Source organism: Gigantopelta aegis, chromosome 9 (assembly GCF_016097555.1).
Source record: "Gigantopelta aegis isolate Gae_Host chromosome 9, Gae_host_genome, whole genome shotgun sequence".
NCBI classification, from domain to species: Eukaryota; Metazoa; Mollusca; class Gastropoda; order Neomphalida; family Peltospiridae; genus Gigantopelta; species Gigantopelta aegis.
Genome location: NC_054707.1, coordinates 76,107,694 through 76,127,981, shown reverse-complemented (window position 1 = coordinate 76,127,981; position 20,288 = coordinate 76,107,694). Strand labels below are relative to the sequence as shown.

Here is a 20,288-nt window from a genome sequence, read left to right as displayed (position 1 = left end):
GTGTGTGTGGATGTGAATATGTGGGTACGTCTCTCTCTCTCCCTGTTTTTCCCTCCTCCTTCCCCTCTATCCACCTCTCTTTCTCTTATTTCTCTTTTTGTGTCCCCCTCCATCCACCTTTTTCTCATTCTCATTCCCTGTCTCTTACTCAAAATTTACAAGGCATTGCATTAGCTTCACTGAAATTTCTGTCCCGAGTCAGGCCACCAATCTTATCGGAGGTCGGACTCGGGATCGGCATTTTCGAAACCCTAGTGGTATATAAGCACGTTAAACCAGTTATCTATCTATAACTGAAATTTTGTAAGTACTATGTACAAGTGAGAAAAATTATTGAATGTATAATGTTAAAATTAGTATGAGAAAACACCCAAACCCAGCCTGGGGGGCTTCATGCTTGGATTTCAGACCTCTCTGCTTGCAAATTGCTCTGGCAGCCATGATATAATTAATTATATACAGGTACATGAATAGACAAGCCTTTAGATTCAATAATAACTCCTGAACTGACCTGCATTAGGTCAGTAATTAAATGTTGTTTTATAAACCACAGACGGAGATATTATGGATAAAAAAAAAGAAGAAATAAATGTTAAACGTCACGTTTTATATTCTGACTGTTTGAGGTCTAATATATAGTTATGTTGACAGACTATAGCATAAGAGAGGAAACCTGTTGTCCCCACATAGGGTAAGGAATATTTTTAATGTGCGCTGTCTCTCGGACGGTAAAACACATACCATAGCTTTTAGGATGATTGATCCTATGCCCCATCACACCATAAACAAAAAACCAAAATAACAACAAAGTTTTTTTTTATTATAATTGTTTTTTTTAATGACACCACTAAAGCACATTGATTTATTAATCATCGGCTATTGGATATCAAGCATTTGGTAATTTTAACATTTAGAGACGATACCCTCTACATTGTTTCCATTAGAGCAAAGGTTTTTTATATGCACCATTCCACAGACAGGATAACACATACCATGGCTTTTGATATACCAGGCTTGAGCGAGAAATGGCACAATGGGACTACTGACAGAGATCGATCCTAGACTGACCAGGCATCAGGCGAGCGCTTTACCACTGATCGAACTACACCCCACCCTCCGAACAACAACAACAAACCAAACATAATAATTGCAAATAGCAGGATTTTTACTCACTCAAAATCCAAAAAATAAACAGATTAGACACAAAATAGCCATAGTTTAAAATGGGCTGAGGACTCGGAGGTGTCATCATACATAATAATATTTTTCTTATTCTTTTCCTTTCGTTTCCCACCATGTAGACATACAGAAACAAAATTAATCTATCATATGGCCGACCTCAAATTCATCTGATCCACGAAACATAAAAATTAATTTGGTTTCCTGTCCACTTGCATGCCACGGGACTATTTCAGGATTAACTCATATGAAAGTGATGTTTCCAGAAATGTTTTTACGACTACAACGTATACACTTAGAGAACAGCTCGGTGATTAGTTTTGCTGATGCTGCAAATCCCCTCCCTTGGCAGTGTCTTTTCAGTTGCCTGGAAATCAATGTTCTTGACAGACGGTCTATTGATTGGTACCTATGGAGAGGACCCACATGTCACACTTACATGTAATTATGAGAGCTTTGTTGTTTCGTTCCAAGGTAGATGGGGATGAGTTATAGTTCAGTGATAGAGTTCTCGCATCATGAGGAGTAATTACTTGGATGTCGAATTGTCAAAAAATTAGGTAATTTTGTTTAACAACACCACTAGAGCACATTGAGTTATTTATCATGATCTGTTATTGGATGTTAAACATTTGGTGATTTTTGACATGACGTCGTTACGGAAATCTGTTTTAAAAAAAAAATCATTATCAGCAAGGGATGTTTTATATGTATTTTAGCACAGACAGAGTAGCACATACCATGATCTTTGATATACCAGTTGTGGGTCACTGGTTGGAAGATGGAAAATAATGAGAGAATGAGGCCGCTGAGATGGTTAACTCCTATGATGCTAGCATCTCATGCGAGCACTCTATCAACTGATCTAGATCCTGCCCCTGAATGTAGAATTGATTGCCTTCAGTGGAGAGGTGGGATTTAGCTCGGTCAGTAGAACACTCGCCTTTAGATATTTGGATTGAAGGGTCAAATCCCCTCTGTGGAGAGGTGGGATTTAGCTCGGTCAGTAGAACACTCGCCTTTAGATATTTGGATTGAAGGGTCAAATCCCCTCTGTGGAGAGGTGGGATTTAGCTCGGTCAGTAGAACACTCGCCTTTAGATATTTGGATTGAAGGGTCAAATTCCCTCAGTGGAGAGGTGGGATTTAGCTCGGTCAGTAGAACACTCGCCTTTAGATATTTGGATTGAAGGGTCAAATCCCCTCTGTGGAGAGGTGGGATTTAGCTCGGTCAGTAGAACACTCGCCTTTAAGATATTTGGATTGAAGGGTCAGATCCCCTCAGTGGAGAGGTGGGATTTAGCTCGGTCAGTAGAACACTCGCCTTTAGATATTTGGATTGAAGGGTCAGATCCCCTCTGTGGAGAGGTGGGATTTAGCTCGGTCAGTAGAACACTCGCCTTTAGATATTTGGATTGAAGGGTCAAATCCCCTCTGTGGAGAGGTGGGATTTAGCTCGGTCAGTAGAACACTCGCCTTTAGATATTTGGATTGAAGGGTCAAATCCCCTCAGTGGAGAGGTGGGATTTAGCTCGTTCAGTAGAACACTCGCCTTTAGATATTTGGATTGAAGGGTCAAATCCCCTCTGTGGAGAGGTGGGATTTAGCTCGGTCAGTAGAACACTCGCCTTTAGATATTTCGATTGAAGGGTCAAATCCCCTCTGTGGAGCCATTCTTTGATTGGTGTTTTTTCTGACCCATTCAGTGCCCCATCACAAGCATATATCAGGGCACAATATTTCACAAGAACTGTTGTTCTGTTCACATGTCGGTTACACAACTTTAAAATAACGTTACGTGGTAAGCAATTAATTTCTAAAATTAAAAGTACCCTGTCAGAAGTCAACTTGAAAATCATTTTACAGTTAGGTAGGTCTAACTCATCAGTTACTGGAACTATATTCACGTAACCGAACAATTGGTTAACTAAATAAAACTCACTTGAACCGACTTCTGGTTACCTAAGATTTTGAAATATTGTCACCTGTATCTAAGCTGTAGTATGTGCTGTCCTGTCTGTGAGAAAGTGTATATAAAAGATCTTTTGCTGCTGGTTAATAGTAACAGTAGACTATATGTGGTAGCAGTGGGTCTTCTCCCATCATCTTCCTAAGTTGGGTAATAGGATCAGACGTTCTTAATCAATTTATTTCTTCTCATTCCAATCAGTGCCCTATGTTTGGTACCGTACATTACACATTGTGATATGGACTGTCCTGTCTATAAAAAGTGCATGAAAATTATCCCTTTTGGTGATAGTACCCTGTATGATAGTAACAGGTTTCCCCCTCTCTCTTTTTCTCCCATTCTTTCTCTTTTTTCTCTTTCTCCCTCGATCCTCCCCATCTCTCTCTTGCTATCTCTCTCTTTTTATCTCCATCTCTAACTTTTCTTCCACCCTTCGCTCTTCCCCCTCACTCTTTCCCATTTCTCTCTCTCTCTCTCTCTCTCTCTCTCTCTCTCTCTCTCTCTCTCTCTCTCTCTCTCTCTCTCTCTCTCTCTCTCTCTCTCTCTCTCTCAACCAACCAATTGTCTAAATAATATGTTATCAAATAGCCATGATTTATAATGAGCTGAGGCTCATTGGGCCATTTCTCAATGTTTTATTTCAGCCAGTGCTCCACAACTGGTATAACAATTAAAGGCTATGGTATGTACTATCCTGTCAGTGGGATGATACATATTAAAGATCCCTTAATGCTAATTGAGAAGAGTAGGCCATGTAGTGGTGGCAGTGTCTTTCCTCGCTACATGTATCCCGTGATCCGTAACCATATGTCTAACACCATATATCTCTTGTTAAAATGTGTTGAGTGTGTCATTTGAGATAAAATCTTCTAAACAAATACTGCTTTCTCTTTCTGTGTCTTCAACAAACATTCCTTTACGTTCATTCTGTGAGTCATTCAACAGAGTAAACCACGGCGAATTGTTGTCAATTTATATGCAGACGAGTATTGTCCATCGTTTGCATTTATGCATCAGTGTGTTATTTACATATTTTAGAAGCGATCAGTCAAACTGCTCATGCTGATTGCTGTATGAAATGTAGAAAGGCATTTATGCATCAGTGTGTTATTTACATATTTTAGAAGCGATCAGTCAAACTGCTCATGCTGATATGCTTTATGAAATGTAGAAAGGCATTTATGCATCAGTGTGTTATTTACATATTTTAGAAGCGATCAGCCAAACTGGTTGTGCTGATGATATATTGTATGAAATGTAGAACTTAGGCAGACTAGAACATACATGTAGTTTCAGGGAAGCTTATTCATTTTGGTTCCAAAATCATAGATGAGAGGATGAATAAATGAATGAATGTTTAACATCACCCCAGCATGAAAAACACTTACATGTAGGTAATTGATGGGCCTCGGTGGTGTCGTGGTTAAGCCATCGGAATACAGGCTGGTAGGAACAGGGTTTGCAGCCTGGTACCGGCTCCCACCCAGAGCAAATTCTTACGGGCTACACTCTCTTTTCTCTCACTAACCACTAACCCACTGTCCTGGACAGACAGCCCAGATAGCTGAGGTATGTGTCCAGGACAGCATACTTGAACTTTAATTGGGTATAAGCATGAAAATAAGTTGAAATGAATTAATTGGGTAATTGGGTTTCCAATTAAGGTAAGTATATAAATACAGGTGAAAATAATGTTTGTTCATGCTTATTCAATGATAATCTTAGCACATTGTCTAATCATTGGTTCATATCAATCAGTCAATCAATCAATCAATCAATTAATTAGTCAACCATTTGACATGTTTAAAAGTTTGTTTTTTGTTTAACGACACCACTAGAGCACATTGTTTTATTAAACATTGGTTATAAGTACGTACATGTGTCCTAAAAAGTACATGAATATATGCCGTGGGAACTTGGATCAGAGACTTTATAATCACTGTTACTTTTAACCCCAGCATAAGGACACCTTTCTCATAGGTGAAAGACACTGCAGCTATACGTGCATGTGTATCACACATGCTTTACACTGGTGAATACATGTACCTCAGAAAGTTGTGTATACAATTAGTCAATAGCCTGCTGTCTTGTTGTCAAGTCAATAACAGGTTCTCTTATCGTTACGACCGAAACAGGCACAACAGGTTACGCAATCTCTGATCGTGCCATGTTTCGTGTGATCGTGAGAAAGTCATGGTAAAAAGCTTATATTTGAATGATATGATTCTTTAGTTATTATTTCTTTATAACATGGTTGAATTGATATTTATAAGAAAATGAAAGGGAGTTTATTGAAAGTTATTCTTTTAAAAATACTGGATGGGACTATAGGTTTCATCTCCATCCTTCTGTCTGCCTGTCTGTCTGTCTGTCCATCTGTCTGTCCCACATATAGTTTTCCAGATGGTTTTTTTTTTTTTTTACAATGCCTTAAAATTTATCAACTTTATCGTGTACAGATCATATTTGACTTTGATGATGATTTACCTATTTTTGACAGAGTTATGGCCCTTGAACTTAATTAGAAGATATGAAAAAAAACAAAAAACTTTTTTTTGCAATGCCACAAGATATTGGGCTGAAATTTTGTGTCTAGCTTTATTATGTGTTTTAAAGATCAAGTTTGACTTTCATGGCAATTTCCTCATTTTCCACAGAGTTATGGCCCTTGAACTTATGAGATTTGAAAAACGTGTTTGGCCTGGTAGGGGATATGTACATGTATTGCTTTATCAGTAGCAACTGTACTCTTAGAATGCTTGTGTTTGGTTTGTTTTGTTTTGTTTGTTTGTTTGTTGTTGTTTGTTTGTATGTTTTGTTTACATTTGTCATTGTTTACTGTCGAGTCAGCAGTAGGCTGAAAAGATACACGTGCATATACCAGCTGACACGAGTCTAATCAGGGTAAAACTGAAGATAGATGTGACTGTCATGTCTTTACCCTGCACACACCTATCGGTTAACACCAATGTGACTGTCATGTCTTTACCCTGCACACACCTATCGGTTAACACCAATGTGACTGTCATGTCTTTACCCTGCACACACCTATCGGTTAACACCAATGTGACTGTCGAGTCAGCATTAATTATTAGTGTGTGCGAAGCATTAGATGTCATTCTAGAAAATAATTTGAAAAGGGAAAACATAAATAGGTTTTAGTATTATGTTTTTGTTTTAGCCATTATTTATTTAATGTTTGTAATGTATGTTTTCAGTGAAGGTGGCGGGCGTTGTCTGTGCTAGGTATTGGGTTTGGACTGAGCATTATTTTAATGTTTGTGATTTGTGTTTTCATTGTGGTCTGCGTGCTGGGTATTGGGTTTGGACTGGCCATTATTTTAATGTTTGTGATTTGTGTTTTCAGTGTGGTCTGCGTGCTGGGTATTGGGTTTGGACTGGGCATTATTTTAATGTTTGTGATTTGTGTTTTCAGTGTGGTCTGCGTGCTGGATATTGGGTTTGGACTGGGTATTATTTTAATGTTTGTGATTTGTGTTTTCAGTGAAGGCGGCGGGCGTGGTCTGTGTGCTGGGCATTGGGTTTGGACTGGGTACTCTCCTCATCTACAAGCTGTACTATAAATACATCCAGCCAATTCTCGACCGAAACAAGGACTCGGAAGAATCCGATCCAAATTCCGAGGATGACAATTATTGCTTCTATGTGGTGAGTTAATAAGGAACATTATGATTTAGGAAGAGTGGTGAGTTAATAAGGAACATTATGATTTAGGAAGAGTGGTGAGTTAATAAGGAACATTATGATTTAGGAAGATTTTGCTCATCAGATTTTTACACCACCAAATATACTGATGAAAAGAAATAAGGCACAAAGTAATTAGTAACATCGGCAAATATTGACTGTAACCAGAACATTCAGAAGTAGAACTGTGGTTTATTTGTAGATTTACGTTTACGTGCAAAACTAGGCATATGATGTTTTGTGAAATTAGGCCCAGAAGTTTAACTGTTACTGACATTCAGTGCTACATTGCGTATCTGTACTAGTATTTTATACCACTCTAGTAGGGAATTATATTTAGTCTCAGTTCCCATATTTCTTTCCATCAGTATATATAATATATTTTATAGTCTCTGTTGCATTTCTTCCATTATAAGAACTGTAGCCTTTTTCAGTTAACTAAGGCATAGTAAAAAAAAAGGTTTGGTTCCGGTTACCCGACCATCCCTAGATTTTTGGTGCCGACCCTAAACTTTTTTTAACCCCCCCCCCCCCTTTTTTCCCCCCCCCACCTGTTTTATTTAATAATCCATTAATATCAATCCTAATTTTCATCGACTCTAAAAACAACAACTGCAGAGAGAGGCCATGAGATCTGTCAGTCCAAGATCTCGTTACCAGAAGACCCGGAACACTTCGCGCAATTTTACTTCCGAAGAGTTCCAAATGAAAAGCTTCCGAGAGCCATTTGGAACTTCTCGTACATTTCCACGAAATATAAGCGTAGCGGAATGTGACGAGGTGTTACGATTCCTTGAATGTCGTTTCATTTGAAATTGATTTAAATACATGTGTAATATTATTTTATTTGAATGAGCACATTTTTGACATTCTACTCTGTAAATGGAAGACGCCATTGACACCACATGCTCTCGGACATGTTCTCGTACTCATTCGGAACTACTCGGAAGTTATGAATCCAATCTTCAAAATGTTACGCTAGTTTACTGTTAAAAAGCAGAATGATACAAATTTCCAGTCTATTTTGGTAGGGGAATTCCCTAAAACGTAATCGAACTTCTAGAAATACCGAGTTACGATTCAATGTTAAACGTAAAGAGTAAACATGAAAATAGCCGATTATGCTGAAAAGATTACTTAAATTAAATATTTAGACATCAACTCTATCAATATTTTGCATTTGTTTGACAAATAACCCCTGTATTTATTATTAAATATGATGATATCCATGGCATTTGAAATGAACTGGTAGTACCCTAAACCTTAAGAAATGACGACTCTTTTCACATTTAATAGCGTCTGCAGTGCTGTAGTTGTGAGGGGGTGTAACCATGTTGTGGATCAGACCTTTAAAAGCAAAAATACAAACCTGTTTTACCTCTTTGTCAACAGTGCAAAGATACTGTGCAGTGTCCTTATGGACGACCAAAAGGGAAACTGTTTTCCAGAAAATAGTTGTTTTCTTTTGATATCTCTGCTATGAGGATAGTTAGTATGGAGATCTTTTTGTTAACTTATTTTGTTAATTTTTATTGACATCTTCGTTGTGTTCATGATGTACATTTTGTTACTGCAATACTGGCAATGAAATAGGCCGCGAAGATCAGTGTTGTTGCTATAGTTGTGAGGGGGTGTAACCATGTTGTGGATCAGACCTTTGATATTAAAACTTTTTTCCAATGAACAAATTATAGTGTTATTTTAGTGTTATCGTAGTTTATAACCTTACCGTGTAGTATTAGACTTGGGTGGTGTTTACATTAATACCGATTGTGGTTGGACTAGGTTTCGACATGGGTTTTTTTTATAGAAAATAATTAATGATTCTCATTAGAGTATGTAATGTCAGTTGCATTGTAACACAAAGAAAGAGCTTTTAATATATTAATCTGCTATACTATTCAAGAAATATTAGCTCGAAAATGGGTGGGAAAAAAAAAAAAAAAAAGTTTTCCCTACCTACCTACCGTATTTATTTTTGGCATGTAACAGGAACCAAACAATTTTTTTTACTTGGCCTAATTACTTCAGAATTGACCACAAGTATTAGGGGGCAGAGGGTGGCAAGAAGATTACACCTTATACTCTTGTAATTTTTGTTGTTGATAATTATGATCTACCCGTAAGTACAGTAAGGAGTATGAATGAACAGCCTCGGAGGTTAAGCCATCAGACTTTGAGGCTGGTAGGTACTGTGTTCATGTCCCACCTGAGGCAATGTGGGATTTTTCATTCCAGTACCTGCTCCAACCCAGAGTGAGTGCACTGCTAGGCTCAGTAGGGAGGTCTAAGACCACAAACACAGAGTTTCACCCACTTACGGGTGTCATTATCAGTGTGTTTCCATAGTGGGGATGGTTACCTGGCAGGCACTGCAAGTTCCATGTACGCCAAGTTCGGGTGATACCGAGATAGCTCAACTGTCAGCAAGTATGGAGCACGGCTGTGTCAATTTTTGTTTTGTTAAATGAATGAATGAATGAGTTAATGTTTAAGTTACCGAAACCCCAGCACGAGAATTATGCAAAAATGTAAATTACAGTAAAGAGAAACAAGGCATGTTTTTACTTTGGCCTGATAGAACGGTAACAAAAAGCCATTAGTATCCAGGGAAACCAAGCTAAGTGCATTATCTGTATCAAAGTTTCAACAGATGGTTGAGTGGAACTTGAATTTCAGTCACAGGCCACTCATTGAATGATGTGTATTACCGGGTACACTGAATAGTGTTAGCATCTTTTGTCTGTACATTTACATCACCCATGTCTGTGAGTCAAAACAAGCAGTGCTGTGCACAAATTGCATCTGCAACAAACAGACTAATCTATAGAGAATACTACGTCTTGTCTTGTTTGTTGACCTTGTAGTAATTAATTGACTCTATCTCACTGGATGTTAGAATTGGCGGGTGGGACAAAACCCAGTTGTATAGCGCTCGCCTGATGAGCGTTCAGTCTAGGATTGATCCCTGGATTATTTCTAGTTCTAGCCAATGCACCACAACTGGTGTATCAAAGCCTGTGGTATGTGCTATCCTGTCTGGAATGGTGCATAGAAAAGATCCCTTGATATTAAATGAAAAATGTAGTAGATTTCATCTCTAAGGCTAAATGTCATAATTTCTAAATGTTTGACATCCAGTAGGCTATGTTTAATGAATCAGTGTGCTCTAGTGGTGTTGTTAAATAAAACAAACTAACTTAAGTTTGACGACAGTCACTTTTTTGACCCTTGTTTTGGCTTCATACAGTATAAATAAAACATATCCAATGGTAATTTTTTTTATATGATATATTTGACAAAAGGTACTTTCTGTTTCTTTCATCTTTTAAAACTTAAAATTTATATTTTGTCCAGAATTATAAAAAATATATATACGGTAGACCTGTAAACAAGGTTGTCTGCTTGTTATAGAAATTTGACGGGTCAAGGTGTAGACCAGTTTTTATTTCAATGTGGTGAAGCTAATTTTGAATTTGAAAGACGTCAGTATTCCAATGACGTCACTTTGCATCTCCTTACAATAACCATAAACTGGGTACATGACTTTACCGTTTTAAGAATGCTAGAAAAATTCCAATGCAAAATTGCAGTCGAAATTTTTTTGTTTGAACATTACTACGGGTAATGCACATGAATGTGTTTGAAGAAAATCTTGTGATTAAAAAAATTATACTTTCTATGAAATATAGAATTCAAGTGAAATTACAGTAAGATATGCTATATTTATTGTGTACAAAGCAAAAACAAGGATGCAAAAAGTGACTGTCGGTGACCTTAGAACTGGCCACTTGAACCGTAGTCACCCTTTGTCAGTATATTCTGTTCAAATGCACCGGCCTCGGTGGTGTCGTGGCAGGTCATCGGTCTACAGGCTGGTAGGTACTGGGTTCGGATCCCAGTCGAGGCATGGGATTTTTAATCCAGATACCGACTCCAAACCCTGAGTGAGTGCTCCGCAAGGCTCAATGGGTAGGTGTAAACCACTTGCACCGACCAGTGATCCATAACTGGTTCAACAAAGGCCATGGTTTGTGCTATCCTGCCTGTGGGAAACGCAAATAAAAGATCCCTTGCCGCTAATCGGAAGAGTAGCCCATGTAGTGGCGACAGTGGGTTTCCTGTCAAAATCTGTGTGGTCCGTAACCATATGTCTGACACCATATAACCGTAAATAAAATGTGTTGGTCGTTAAATAAAACATTTCTTTCTTTCTGTTCAAATGTTGCTACTACTAGTCGTAGCCTAGTATTGCTTTTGATGAAGCTTTCATACATGGTTTCTTATGCATACTTTGTAAAATATCAAATTTAAAGCTAAACTCATCCATTGTAATGATATACAGTGAAACCTCTCTAAACTGGACGACCATTGAACCAAGTAAAATGTCTGGTTTTAAAGGGTGTCCGGTGTTAAAAGGTTACATTTTGTACTGATATTTAAAAAGCAACCTTGAAAAATATGCAGAACTTTTGAGGGATGTCAGATTTACAGAGGGTATTGTTTGGAGGGGTTTCACTTTATAGTATTAATAATAATATTATCACCAACAACATATATTATTGTTGTTGGTATCCGGTGGCAGAAATGGAACCGGTCAGTGACTCAGTATAAATATGGACATATTTTATTCTGATTTAATAGTTAACTCAGTTCATGCAGCTGGCAATTTTATGTGAATAGTTTTATTGATCTTAGTTTTTCAGCCAGATATTAATGACATTATTGTACTGTACATTCAGACTTTTATTATTCTTGTTTTCCCACAAATACATGGTCTCTGAATATTTAATGCCTATAAACTGGACACCCACAGAACCAAGCAAAAAGTTGGGTTCTATAAGGTATCCGGTTTAGAGAGGTTCTGTATTTTAAAAATTGTTTTAATTGAATTCCAGTTTACTGAAGAGTTAGTGTTGAGGGGTTTCCATCAAATCTGGAGGCCTGTTAATAATCAATGAGAGAGAATTTGGTTTCGTGGACATCTTTCCACGAAGCTGTGATGGGAATGGGATTTAGTTCAGTGGTAGAGCATTCACCAGAGGTGTAACAGGTCATAGGATCTATCACTCCTGATGGACTCTGTTTTCCCTGTCCCAGTCAGCACCCCATGACTGGTATACATTAAACACCATGGTATAATTTGAGTGTACATAATAAAAACAAGCCACAAGTGCCCCTACTAGGTGTTTTGCAATTGGACACTGCATTTAATGTGCTTTGACAAAGTTTAAACAGCAGTTCTCTTACTATCATCTACAGTGAAACTCTCCTAAACTGGACACCGTTGGGACTAACTAAAAAGTCCAGTTTTAAGAGTATCTGGTTTAGAGAGGTTCTCTTATGTACAGATATTTAAAAAGCGTCCATGAAAATTTCCAGTTTTGAGGGAATTCCGGTTTTGAGAGGTTTGACTGTATATAAAAATTATAAATATATCCATTAATTTCCAAAATTCTAGGTGTTTTGAAATTGAACACTTCATCTAAGTTGCTTCCACAAACTTTAAACAGTTGCTGAGCAGTTGTCTTACTATCATCTATCTAAAAACAAAAAAAAAAATATTCATTAATTTTTATTTTTTTTTACGGTACATAATTTTATCCTCTGGCAGAAATCCTGACTGTCCTCTCTGTAGCATATAAAAACAATCCTTGCTGAGCTGGTGAGGGTAGCCTATAAAGTAGACACCATATAGCTTCAGTTTAAACTGAGCAGAAGTCTCATTGAACAAATACTCCTTTCCTTTTACTCTGAATTAAAGCTGACAACGGGATCGGAACCCAATACCTTACCAGCCACACCTGGATACAGAGATGTGTGTTTGCTGTCTATTGTTGGAATGGCATTCTCATAGTCTGTATGTCTGTGAACTATCTGTAAGTGTAAGACAGTTAATGTTTGTTCTCTCTGAGGTGATCAAAAAAGATGGCAACAACAGCTGTGGTGAGATCTCCAGAGTTATTGCCATGGATGTACATCAGGTGCTATCTATTATCGATATATTTTTTGCATGCATGCAGTTTGCTGCAGTCCGCACTCGCCCACATTAACACTGGATGTATGTTGATTTAGTGCACTCTGTGTTTCGTCGATCATTGATCTGTCTCCACAAGTTTTATTTAGTCAGGGTTCAGAAACATAGAGCTCTACAGCTTTACCAGGGTATTGCAGATCATGCTGAATCACTGACTCATAATGATACAGGAGTTAAGTAAGATACTAAGAATGACTTCAGTTTTATTTAGTCAGGGTTCAGAAACATGGAGCTCTACAGCTGTACCAGGGTATTGCAGACCATGCTGAATCACTGGCTCATAATGATACAGGCATTAAGTAAAAATGACTTCAAGTTTTATTTAGCCAGGGTTCAGAAACATAGAGCTCTACAGCTGTATCAGGGTATTGCAGACCATGCTGAACCACTGGCTCATAATGATACAGGCATTAAGTAAAAATGACTTCAAGTTTTATTTAGCCAGGGTTCAGAAACATAGAGCTCTACAGCTGTATCAGGGTATTGCAGACCATGCTGAACCACTGACTCATAATGATCCAGGCATTAAAGGAAGGGACAATTAAGGCATTTGGCCTGGTATGCATATTCAACGATATATAATGCACATTATTGCTTAATATCAACAAGTATAATCGTATAGTTAATTAATAAAACGGTTAAATGTGACGGCTATTATATATAACGGGCGCAGCCATTTTGTACCATCTCGGTGAGTACGCCCTCTGGTGAGCTGGTGGTTACGTAATACTTAACGCATAACATCAGGAATGAGCCTTAGAACTAGAGAAACACAATCTACCTGTTTTTTGCGGGATGATAAATAGTCATACATTGCAATGTTCTGTAATAATACACATCCCAGTAAGCCAGCAATAAGTATATCCAGCACTATATATATTATTTTTTAATACAAATAAAATACCATTGTCAAAATGGCTACACAACAAATCAAAATAATTAACAATGTTTTGTCCATGCATGAACCTACGTACTGAAATGATACACGGAGTGTTTTCTTAGTTAATTGGTCTATGCTGTTACTTGCTTATATCTGTGATTCCTGATTGGCAGGTGTGTATTTGATTGGTAACCAGACGAGCCAATTAATTGACGCTATCTAGACACAAAAATACATACCGGTATTGTGGAATATTACCTGTCGCCCCTAAAATGGTAATGGACATGGTTTATTACTGTAAATAGTTCTGTAAAACTATTGATTAAGTCGACTGTTCCATCTAAAAAACCAGAACTGACCAATTACGTAGTCCCACAACAAAAGAAAATTATCACTTCGGTATCGTGGGTTGTTGTTTTTGCTCCAACATAGCATATCAATAGGCCTAATAGTGTACATTTTTCCTTTGGATTATTTAACAGAGAAAAATACTATAACCCCATTTTGTTCCGTTAATGCAACTTGAAATGTATTTATTTAAATAGTTTATTATATTATTATGTCATTTATGCTGTTTTACAAGTCAGGTTGATCAAAGAGAAGTGCCTTGTCGAAAATTACTGCTTTTGTTTACACTGTACATACAGGAGATGGTCAGGAGCTGACGTCACTTCGCCCCAAGCTATCCCACCGGACGTCACAAAAACGAAACAAAATGGCTGCCCCCAGTTAGCAGGAATAATCATGGTTTTTCATTAACTCTAAAATTACGCGTTTTTCATTTGGTAAAGTGTCAGTATGTGTTGGTGGTCCGGGTATGCATCTTTCCAACACATAAGGCTCTTGTTTGAGTTGACCCTACCTTTAAGTAAGAATGACTTCAAGTTTTATTTAGCCAGGGTTCAGAAACATAGAGCTCTACAGCTGTATCAGGGTATTGCAGACCATGCTGAACCACTGACTCATAATGATACAGGCATCAAGCAACTATACAAAACTACCACTTTGAAACACTGATTCATTTAGATGGAAAAAACCCACAGAAGTCCAATTGATCATAGGATCTATTCCACAACTGGTGGAGGCCCACAGTTTTTGAGATAGTACATCTGGGAGGTCAACATAGGTTGAGATATATAAAAATGTTTGTTTTGGGGTCAGGATTCAGAAAACCTGCTGACAAATTATGGGTAAAAGATGGGTAGAAAATGGCCATTTTTGGTGGGGAATGTGAAAAAGTAGAAATATAAATTCATGGGGTGGAGCTTAGTATTACCAATACCTTTTGGTTATAGTTTATTGCTGTTATTTGTTGTTTTGGTGAGGTAGGTTTTTTTATTTTTTAAATTATTATTATTATTAAAAAAAAAAAAACATTATTTTTTTATTTTATTATTATTATTTTTTTTTTTTTGGGGGGGGAGTATATAGTTGGCTACATACTTTTATATATTATTATGTACATGGTATTTGCTAGATTTTTAAACATATATAAAGTTGGGATATTGCTATCTTTACTAAACCGAAAAATCCTGATAAAGCCGTTAAGGTCATTAGAACTTGACTGATAAATTTCTCCATCCATCTGAAACCCAAGAAGGATCATGGCAGCTGAGTTACTGAAACATTTATTTATTTTTCTACAGAATCGTTAAACAGATGTTGATAAAATGTTGATACAGATGTACATATATGCATATCTAAACAAACATATATACACCTGGAAAAAAGATAAGTGTTGGCAATAAGGTTTGAAAACCTGTGCGCTGACCTCAAATCTATGGTATAAAAAACAGAACATGTACTATTTCTTGAAAGAGTAATTCTTTTATCAATTTCACGCCTATTGGGCTATTTCTAATTCCAGCCAGTGCACCATGACTGGTATATCAAAGGCTGTGGTATGTGCTACCCTGTCTGTGGGATGGTGCATGTAAAAGATCCCTTGATACTAATGGAAAAATGTAGCGGGTTTCATCTTTATGACTCAAAATGACCATATGTGTGACATCCAATAGCCAATGATTAGTAAATCAATGTACTCTAGTGGTGTCTTTAAACAAAACAAACAAAACAAACTTTATCAATCTCACTCACAGTTGAGCATCAGTAATTAACTTTTTTAAGCGGACATTGAACAGTTTTTAGGTATAGGCTACATGTATATCCAGACACAAATATGTTACAGAATAAGACCAGATAACATAAATCTTAGTGCTTGCAATGGACATCTTCATTGGTAAGACTGTGCACAAAACATGCCTAAAACATGGTTTCAAGCAAAAACATGAGACTATTAATACATTAGACACATGTAACATGTTAATCAAACTTTGGAGCACAACATAATTGATTGGTCAGGGCTGCAGAAAGTACTCACCCACTCACCGAATGCGAGTAAAAACTATACCAGACCGACGGTCTATCTGTCTCTTTGATTTTGTTTGACACTTAATGTTGATCACTTACCAAGTGTTATTAATAATGTTTTATCAATATACATAATCTATATATTTCGTTTGAAGTGAAGACACTATATTATAATATTGTTAATACATATAATATATCGGCGAACTAGTAGAAATTCTGGTGGGCTAGTAATTTTAGTTGATACTGGTCCGGCGGGCTAGTTAAATATTTTCCATTTCTGTACCCCTGTCTGTCAAATGAAGCTGATGCAGAATATATGAAATAGCTGATGAAATTTGACAGTTGTCAGCTTATTTTGACAAGCCTATATTACTAAGGGAGGAGTGACCATAAAATATGTACTCCTAGGTGTGGGTGGGGGTGGTGGGTGGGGGTATGGGTGTTGACATCATATACTTAGAGAATACTACATGAGTGGCCATTAGATACCATTTATCTTGCAATGACTCGATGAGTTGTTAAAATTATTATCGAGCGAAAGTGAGTTTAATACATTTACAAACAACTATTTGTAAGGTAAATGGTATCTGACAGAAGTGAATGTAATATTCTATTTCTAAATTTAAATGCCTATTCCAAATAAAACCTATGTACAGGGGTATGGCCCTAGCGCTTGTAGTTAATTTATGTGTCAAAGACAAGTCAATTTCAGGTTAACTGAGAGTGATCAATTTTTTTTTTTTCATTAGATGGTATGGCACTGACCTGGTCATCATCTAGGAGCACACTAGTCTAGAATATTTGAAGTGTGTTGTGATCAAATGTTAGTTACCTGGTACATTTAAAAAGTCACTTCCTTATTGTAAAATAGAATCTTTACTCATGTTGATCTACTCCAGTACACATAACTGTCAGTGTAAACGCTGTCACTTATTTTAAGACACCAGTACATTGAGCTGCTCAGAACAAGTAGTGCACAAGAAAATTATCCTTTTGGTGAGTACATTTGAAGCACATATATATGCCTGGTACTAGAAAATTATGCTTGTACAAACCTCAAAGGCATACATCATGGTAAATTATCCCACTCTTTACCACAACCTACACATATCTGTATTTCTGAAAATCACCTTTTCGATCATAAATTGCTCCTTTAACTGTATTTTTACAAAACAAATGTTTGTGTTACGGTTTCAATAAGAAATAAATTTAAATTACATTTAATTAATTATGGGAACCCTTTAACTGTGATTTTTACCTCCAAATTGCTTATTTAATGAAGTAAGCACTGTTAAATGGTTGATTTGATGAATATATACAGGTAGAAATCTACATGTATATTGGAAGACATAACATTTTATTAAATCAAATTTAAATAATTACTAGTCTAGTTATGTTTGTATAAAATTAAAAAATATAAAATATGTGGGATTGAAACTAATATGGGGTTCAAAGTCTGTGACATGGTTAATTTTATGACACTATGCATGAGGGTACTGCTGTCAGTTACTTACTTATATATATAGCCAGGACTGCCTCTTCAGGACAGAAAGGGGATTGGACAAAAGGTGCTAGGCTTTTATTTGGTTAATTAGTCAATAATTAAATTTCTGTTACATTCATTACAACGTAACGTCATCCGATTGGTCCAGTTTAGCAACGGGAGTTTGTTCATTGTTTGATGAATGTAAAATGTGATGACGTCATTTTATATGGGCAAGTTGTCTTAATGAGCGTTATTGTTTATGGATAAAAAATAATTCAAAATAAAGTATGACGTTTTAGTGTTATTATTAGCATGTATGATTCCAATTTAATTATAAATATTGTCTGTTATTTCTTTTACGTTCATCTGGGTATGAACAAAAAAAATCATCCGCAAACTTATGTGAGAACGGCTTCGCCGATTCACACAGTTTGCGGATGATTTGTTTTGTTCATACCCCGATGAACGTAAAAGAAATAACAGACAATCCTTAAATAAAGTTGGTTGGTGTACTTTCTAATGAAAATAAGTTTATTGTCGTCATTCAAAAGTTTTAGATAATTTTGACAATAATTTGGACAACAATTTGGATGGTCCCCTAAAATAAAAATGGAAACAGACATAAAGCTGTCAGTATTTGCTGGTTTGCCTTATTTCTTTCCATCAAGGAAGCCTGTGTTTATATAAATAAATAATACTAGGGACAAATATTCCAGGGATTCTAGATTATGGTAGTCCCACTCCCATGTCTAATGATATTCAATGTTGGGCTAGTAAATAACCACTATTGCCATGCCCGACGGCTAGTGAAATTTTTTTTGCAGTTAAGTCTATTTTGTAAATACGAATACCCTGCCCCCACCCCAACCCCCAATGTTAGTGTTTTTAAGCTCTATTTCCTTGTTTATCTGATCATTACTATTATATAGTAAACTTGTATTAACAGGCTAGTGGAGTATATAACAATTGTAGAAGCCGTGGTTAATCATTGATTACAACCTACAAGGGATTAAAGCACCTAAACCAACTTCACAACAGTGTAGACAAAACAACAGTAATTCACATCCCTTTTGTGAACAATCAAGGTCTTTACAAACTAGATCGACATTTACCATGTTAATGGAATTTTCACACAACTGTCGGCTTTAAACATCAAATTTTGACGTTTATTGACTTTTGGTTTTGTTAATGAGTTTTTTATGTGCATGTAGTCTGTGGCCAGGCAATTTAATCATTGATATCTTTTTTTTGAGTTCGTAATGCAGTGTAGCAATAAAGTTACAAAGCTTTATAATAAATAAATTCTGAAGGAACATGTTTTGTCTGACAAAAATCTGCCATACTGGTTTGATCTATTTACTGCTGAATCTTCAATCATGTCATTAAGTCACTGTGACCCAGTTTTAATGCATTACCCTCCATAAACACATCTGTTTGTTGGTGTTTTTGTTTTTTTAAATTAGTGAGGCAACTTTAGTTAATGAAACTTGGGCAGTGTTCAGGGTGTATATCACCAAATCGAATCCCATAGATGGCAATAGTAACATGTGGCTAAAACTCGTACCTTCAGTGCATTAATCAATATATACATCACAGATATAAATACTACTACATTTAAAGTAAATCAGAAAACAATGGGGTTTACGCTGCTTATTTCAGAGAGAACAGGTAGCGTCTATGACTACTCTAATGCCACACAAAAATTGTCATGTTATTTTTAGTAGGACCCCAACACGTTTCAAGCATAAGGCTAATTGACACAGTGGAATTAAATGAAATAAAATTGCATAAAGTTTTTTGCTTTTTTCCCCTGATGAAACCATTTTTTTTTTTTTTACAGCAAACACAGCCACATTTATTACCAATGACAGGACTTGTGGTATTAACTGCTCTATCAAAAGTTGGGTGCACCTCGAACTTTGACCCAGCCGGATGTTATTTGGTTTAGTACTGTATTCAGTCCCTGTTTTGTTGCAAGCACCCACTAACAAGTTGATAGGAGTATCTCACTTGTGTCAAATTCATTTAACATTAAGCATCATAAGGCCGGAATTTTTTTTTTACTTGTTTCCTATTATATGCTGGAAAAATATAGGGTAGGTAAGTAGGAAAAACATTTTGTTTTGGAAAATAATTTTATTTATGGATATTAAATAAAGGTGTTGACTACCGGTATCCAAAATAACCTCTGCATGTATAGAAATGCATTATGCAAACCAACAATACCATTCATCACAGTGTTTTCCCTAGAAATAAGTAAGGCATGGTAAAGTGACGTTGTGGGGGCATATTTTATGTGCAGTTTTAAATATAAGAGCTTTTTTTTCCATTATACAATTTTCAAAAGGACAAAAACCGTATGGCCATTTTATTTTCTATATCTATTTCATAACTTAATTTAAAAAAAGGAAATATGTAGTACTATCCACATAGGTGTGTTTAAAGGCTTCTTTTTACATCGGCAACTTATAAATTTATAAAAGGCAAGGCATTTTGATTTTGAGGGCAACATGGTGCTAACCTATCTGTGGGAGAGTACATACAAAATACCCTTGCTGTTTAATAATAGGCAGAAGGTTTACTCTCATACTAACACTTAACTTTTGTACTGGTCCAGGACAGACTTGGTTGAACCTTAATTGGATAGAAACCAGTAAATAAG

At 36.5% G+C, this 20,288-nt stretch overlaps 1 protein-coding gene across 3 annotated transcripts in view; it reads left to right on the top strand.

Annotated features, from left to right (window-relative positions):
* LOC121381083 overlaps positions 1–20,288 on the top strand; it is a 75,301-nt gene that overhangs the window by 35,768 nt on the left and 19,245 nt on the right. For all 3 annotated transcript variants that reach the window (XM_041510183.1, XM_041510184.1, XM_041510185.1), the window contains one exon: positions 6,654–6,817. In XM_041510183.1, coding sequence (XP_041366117.1) covers positions 6,654–6,817 — 164 coding nt within the window. The remainder of the gene's footprint in view (positions 1–6,653; positions 6,818–20,288) is intronic.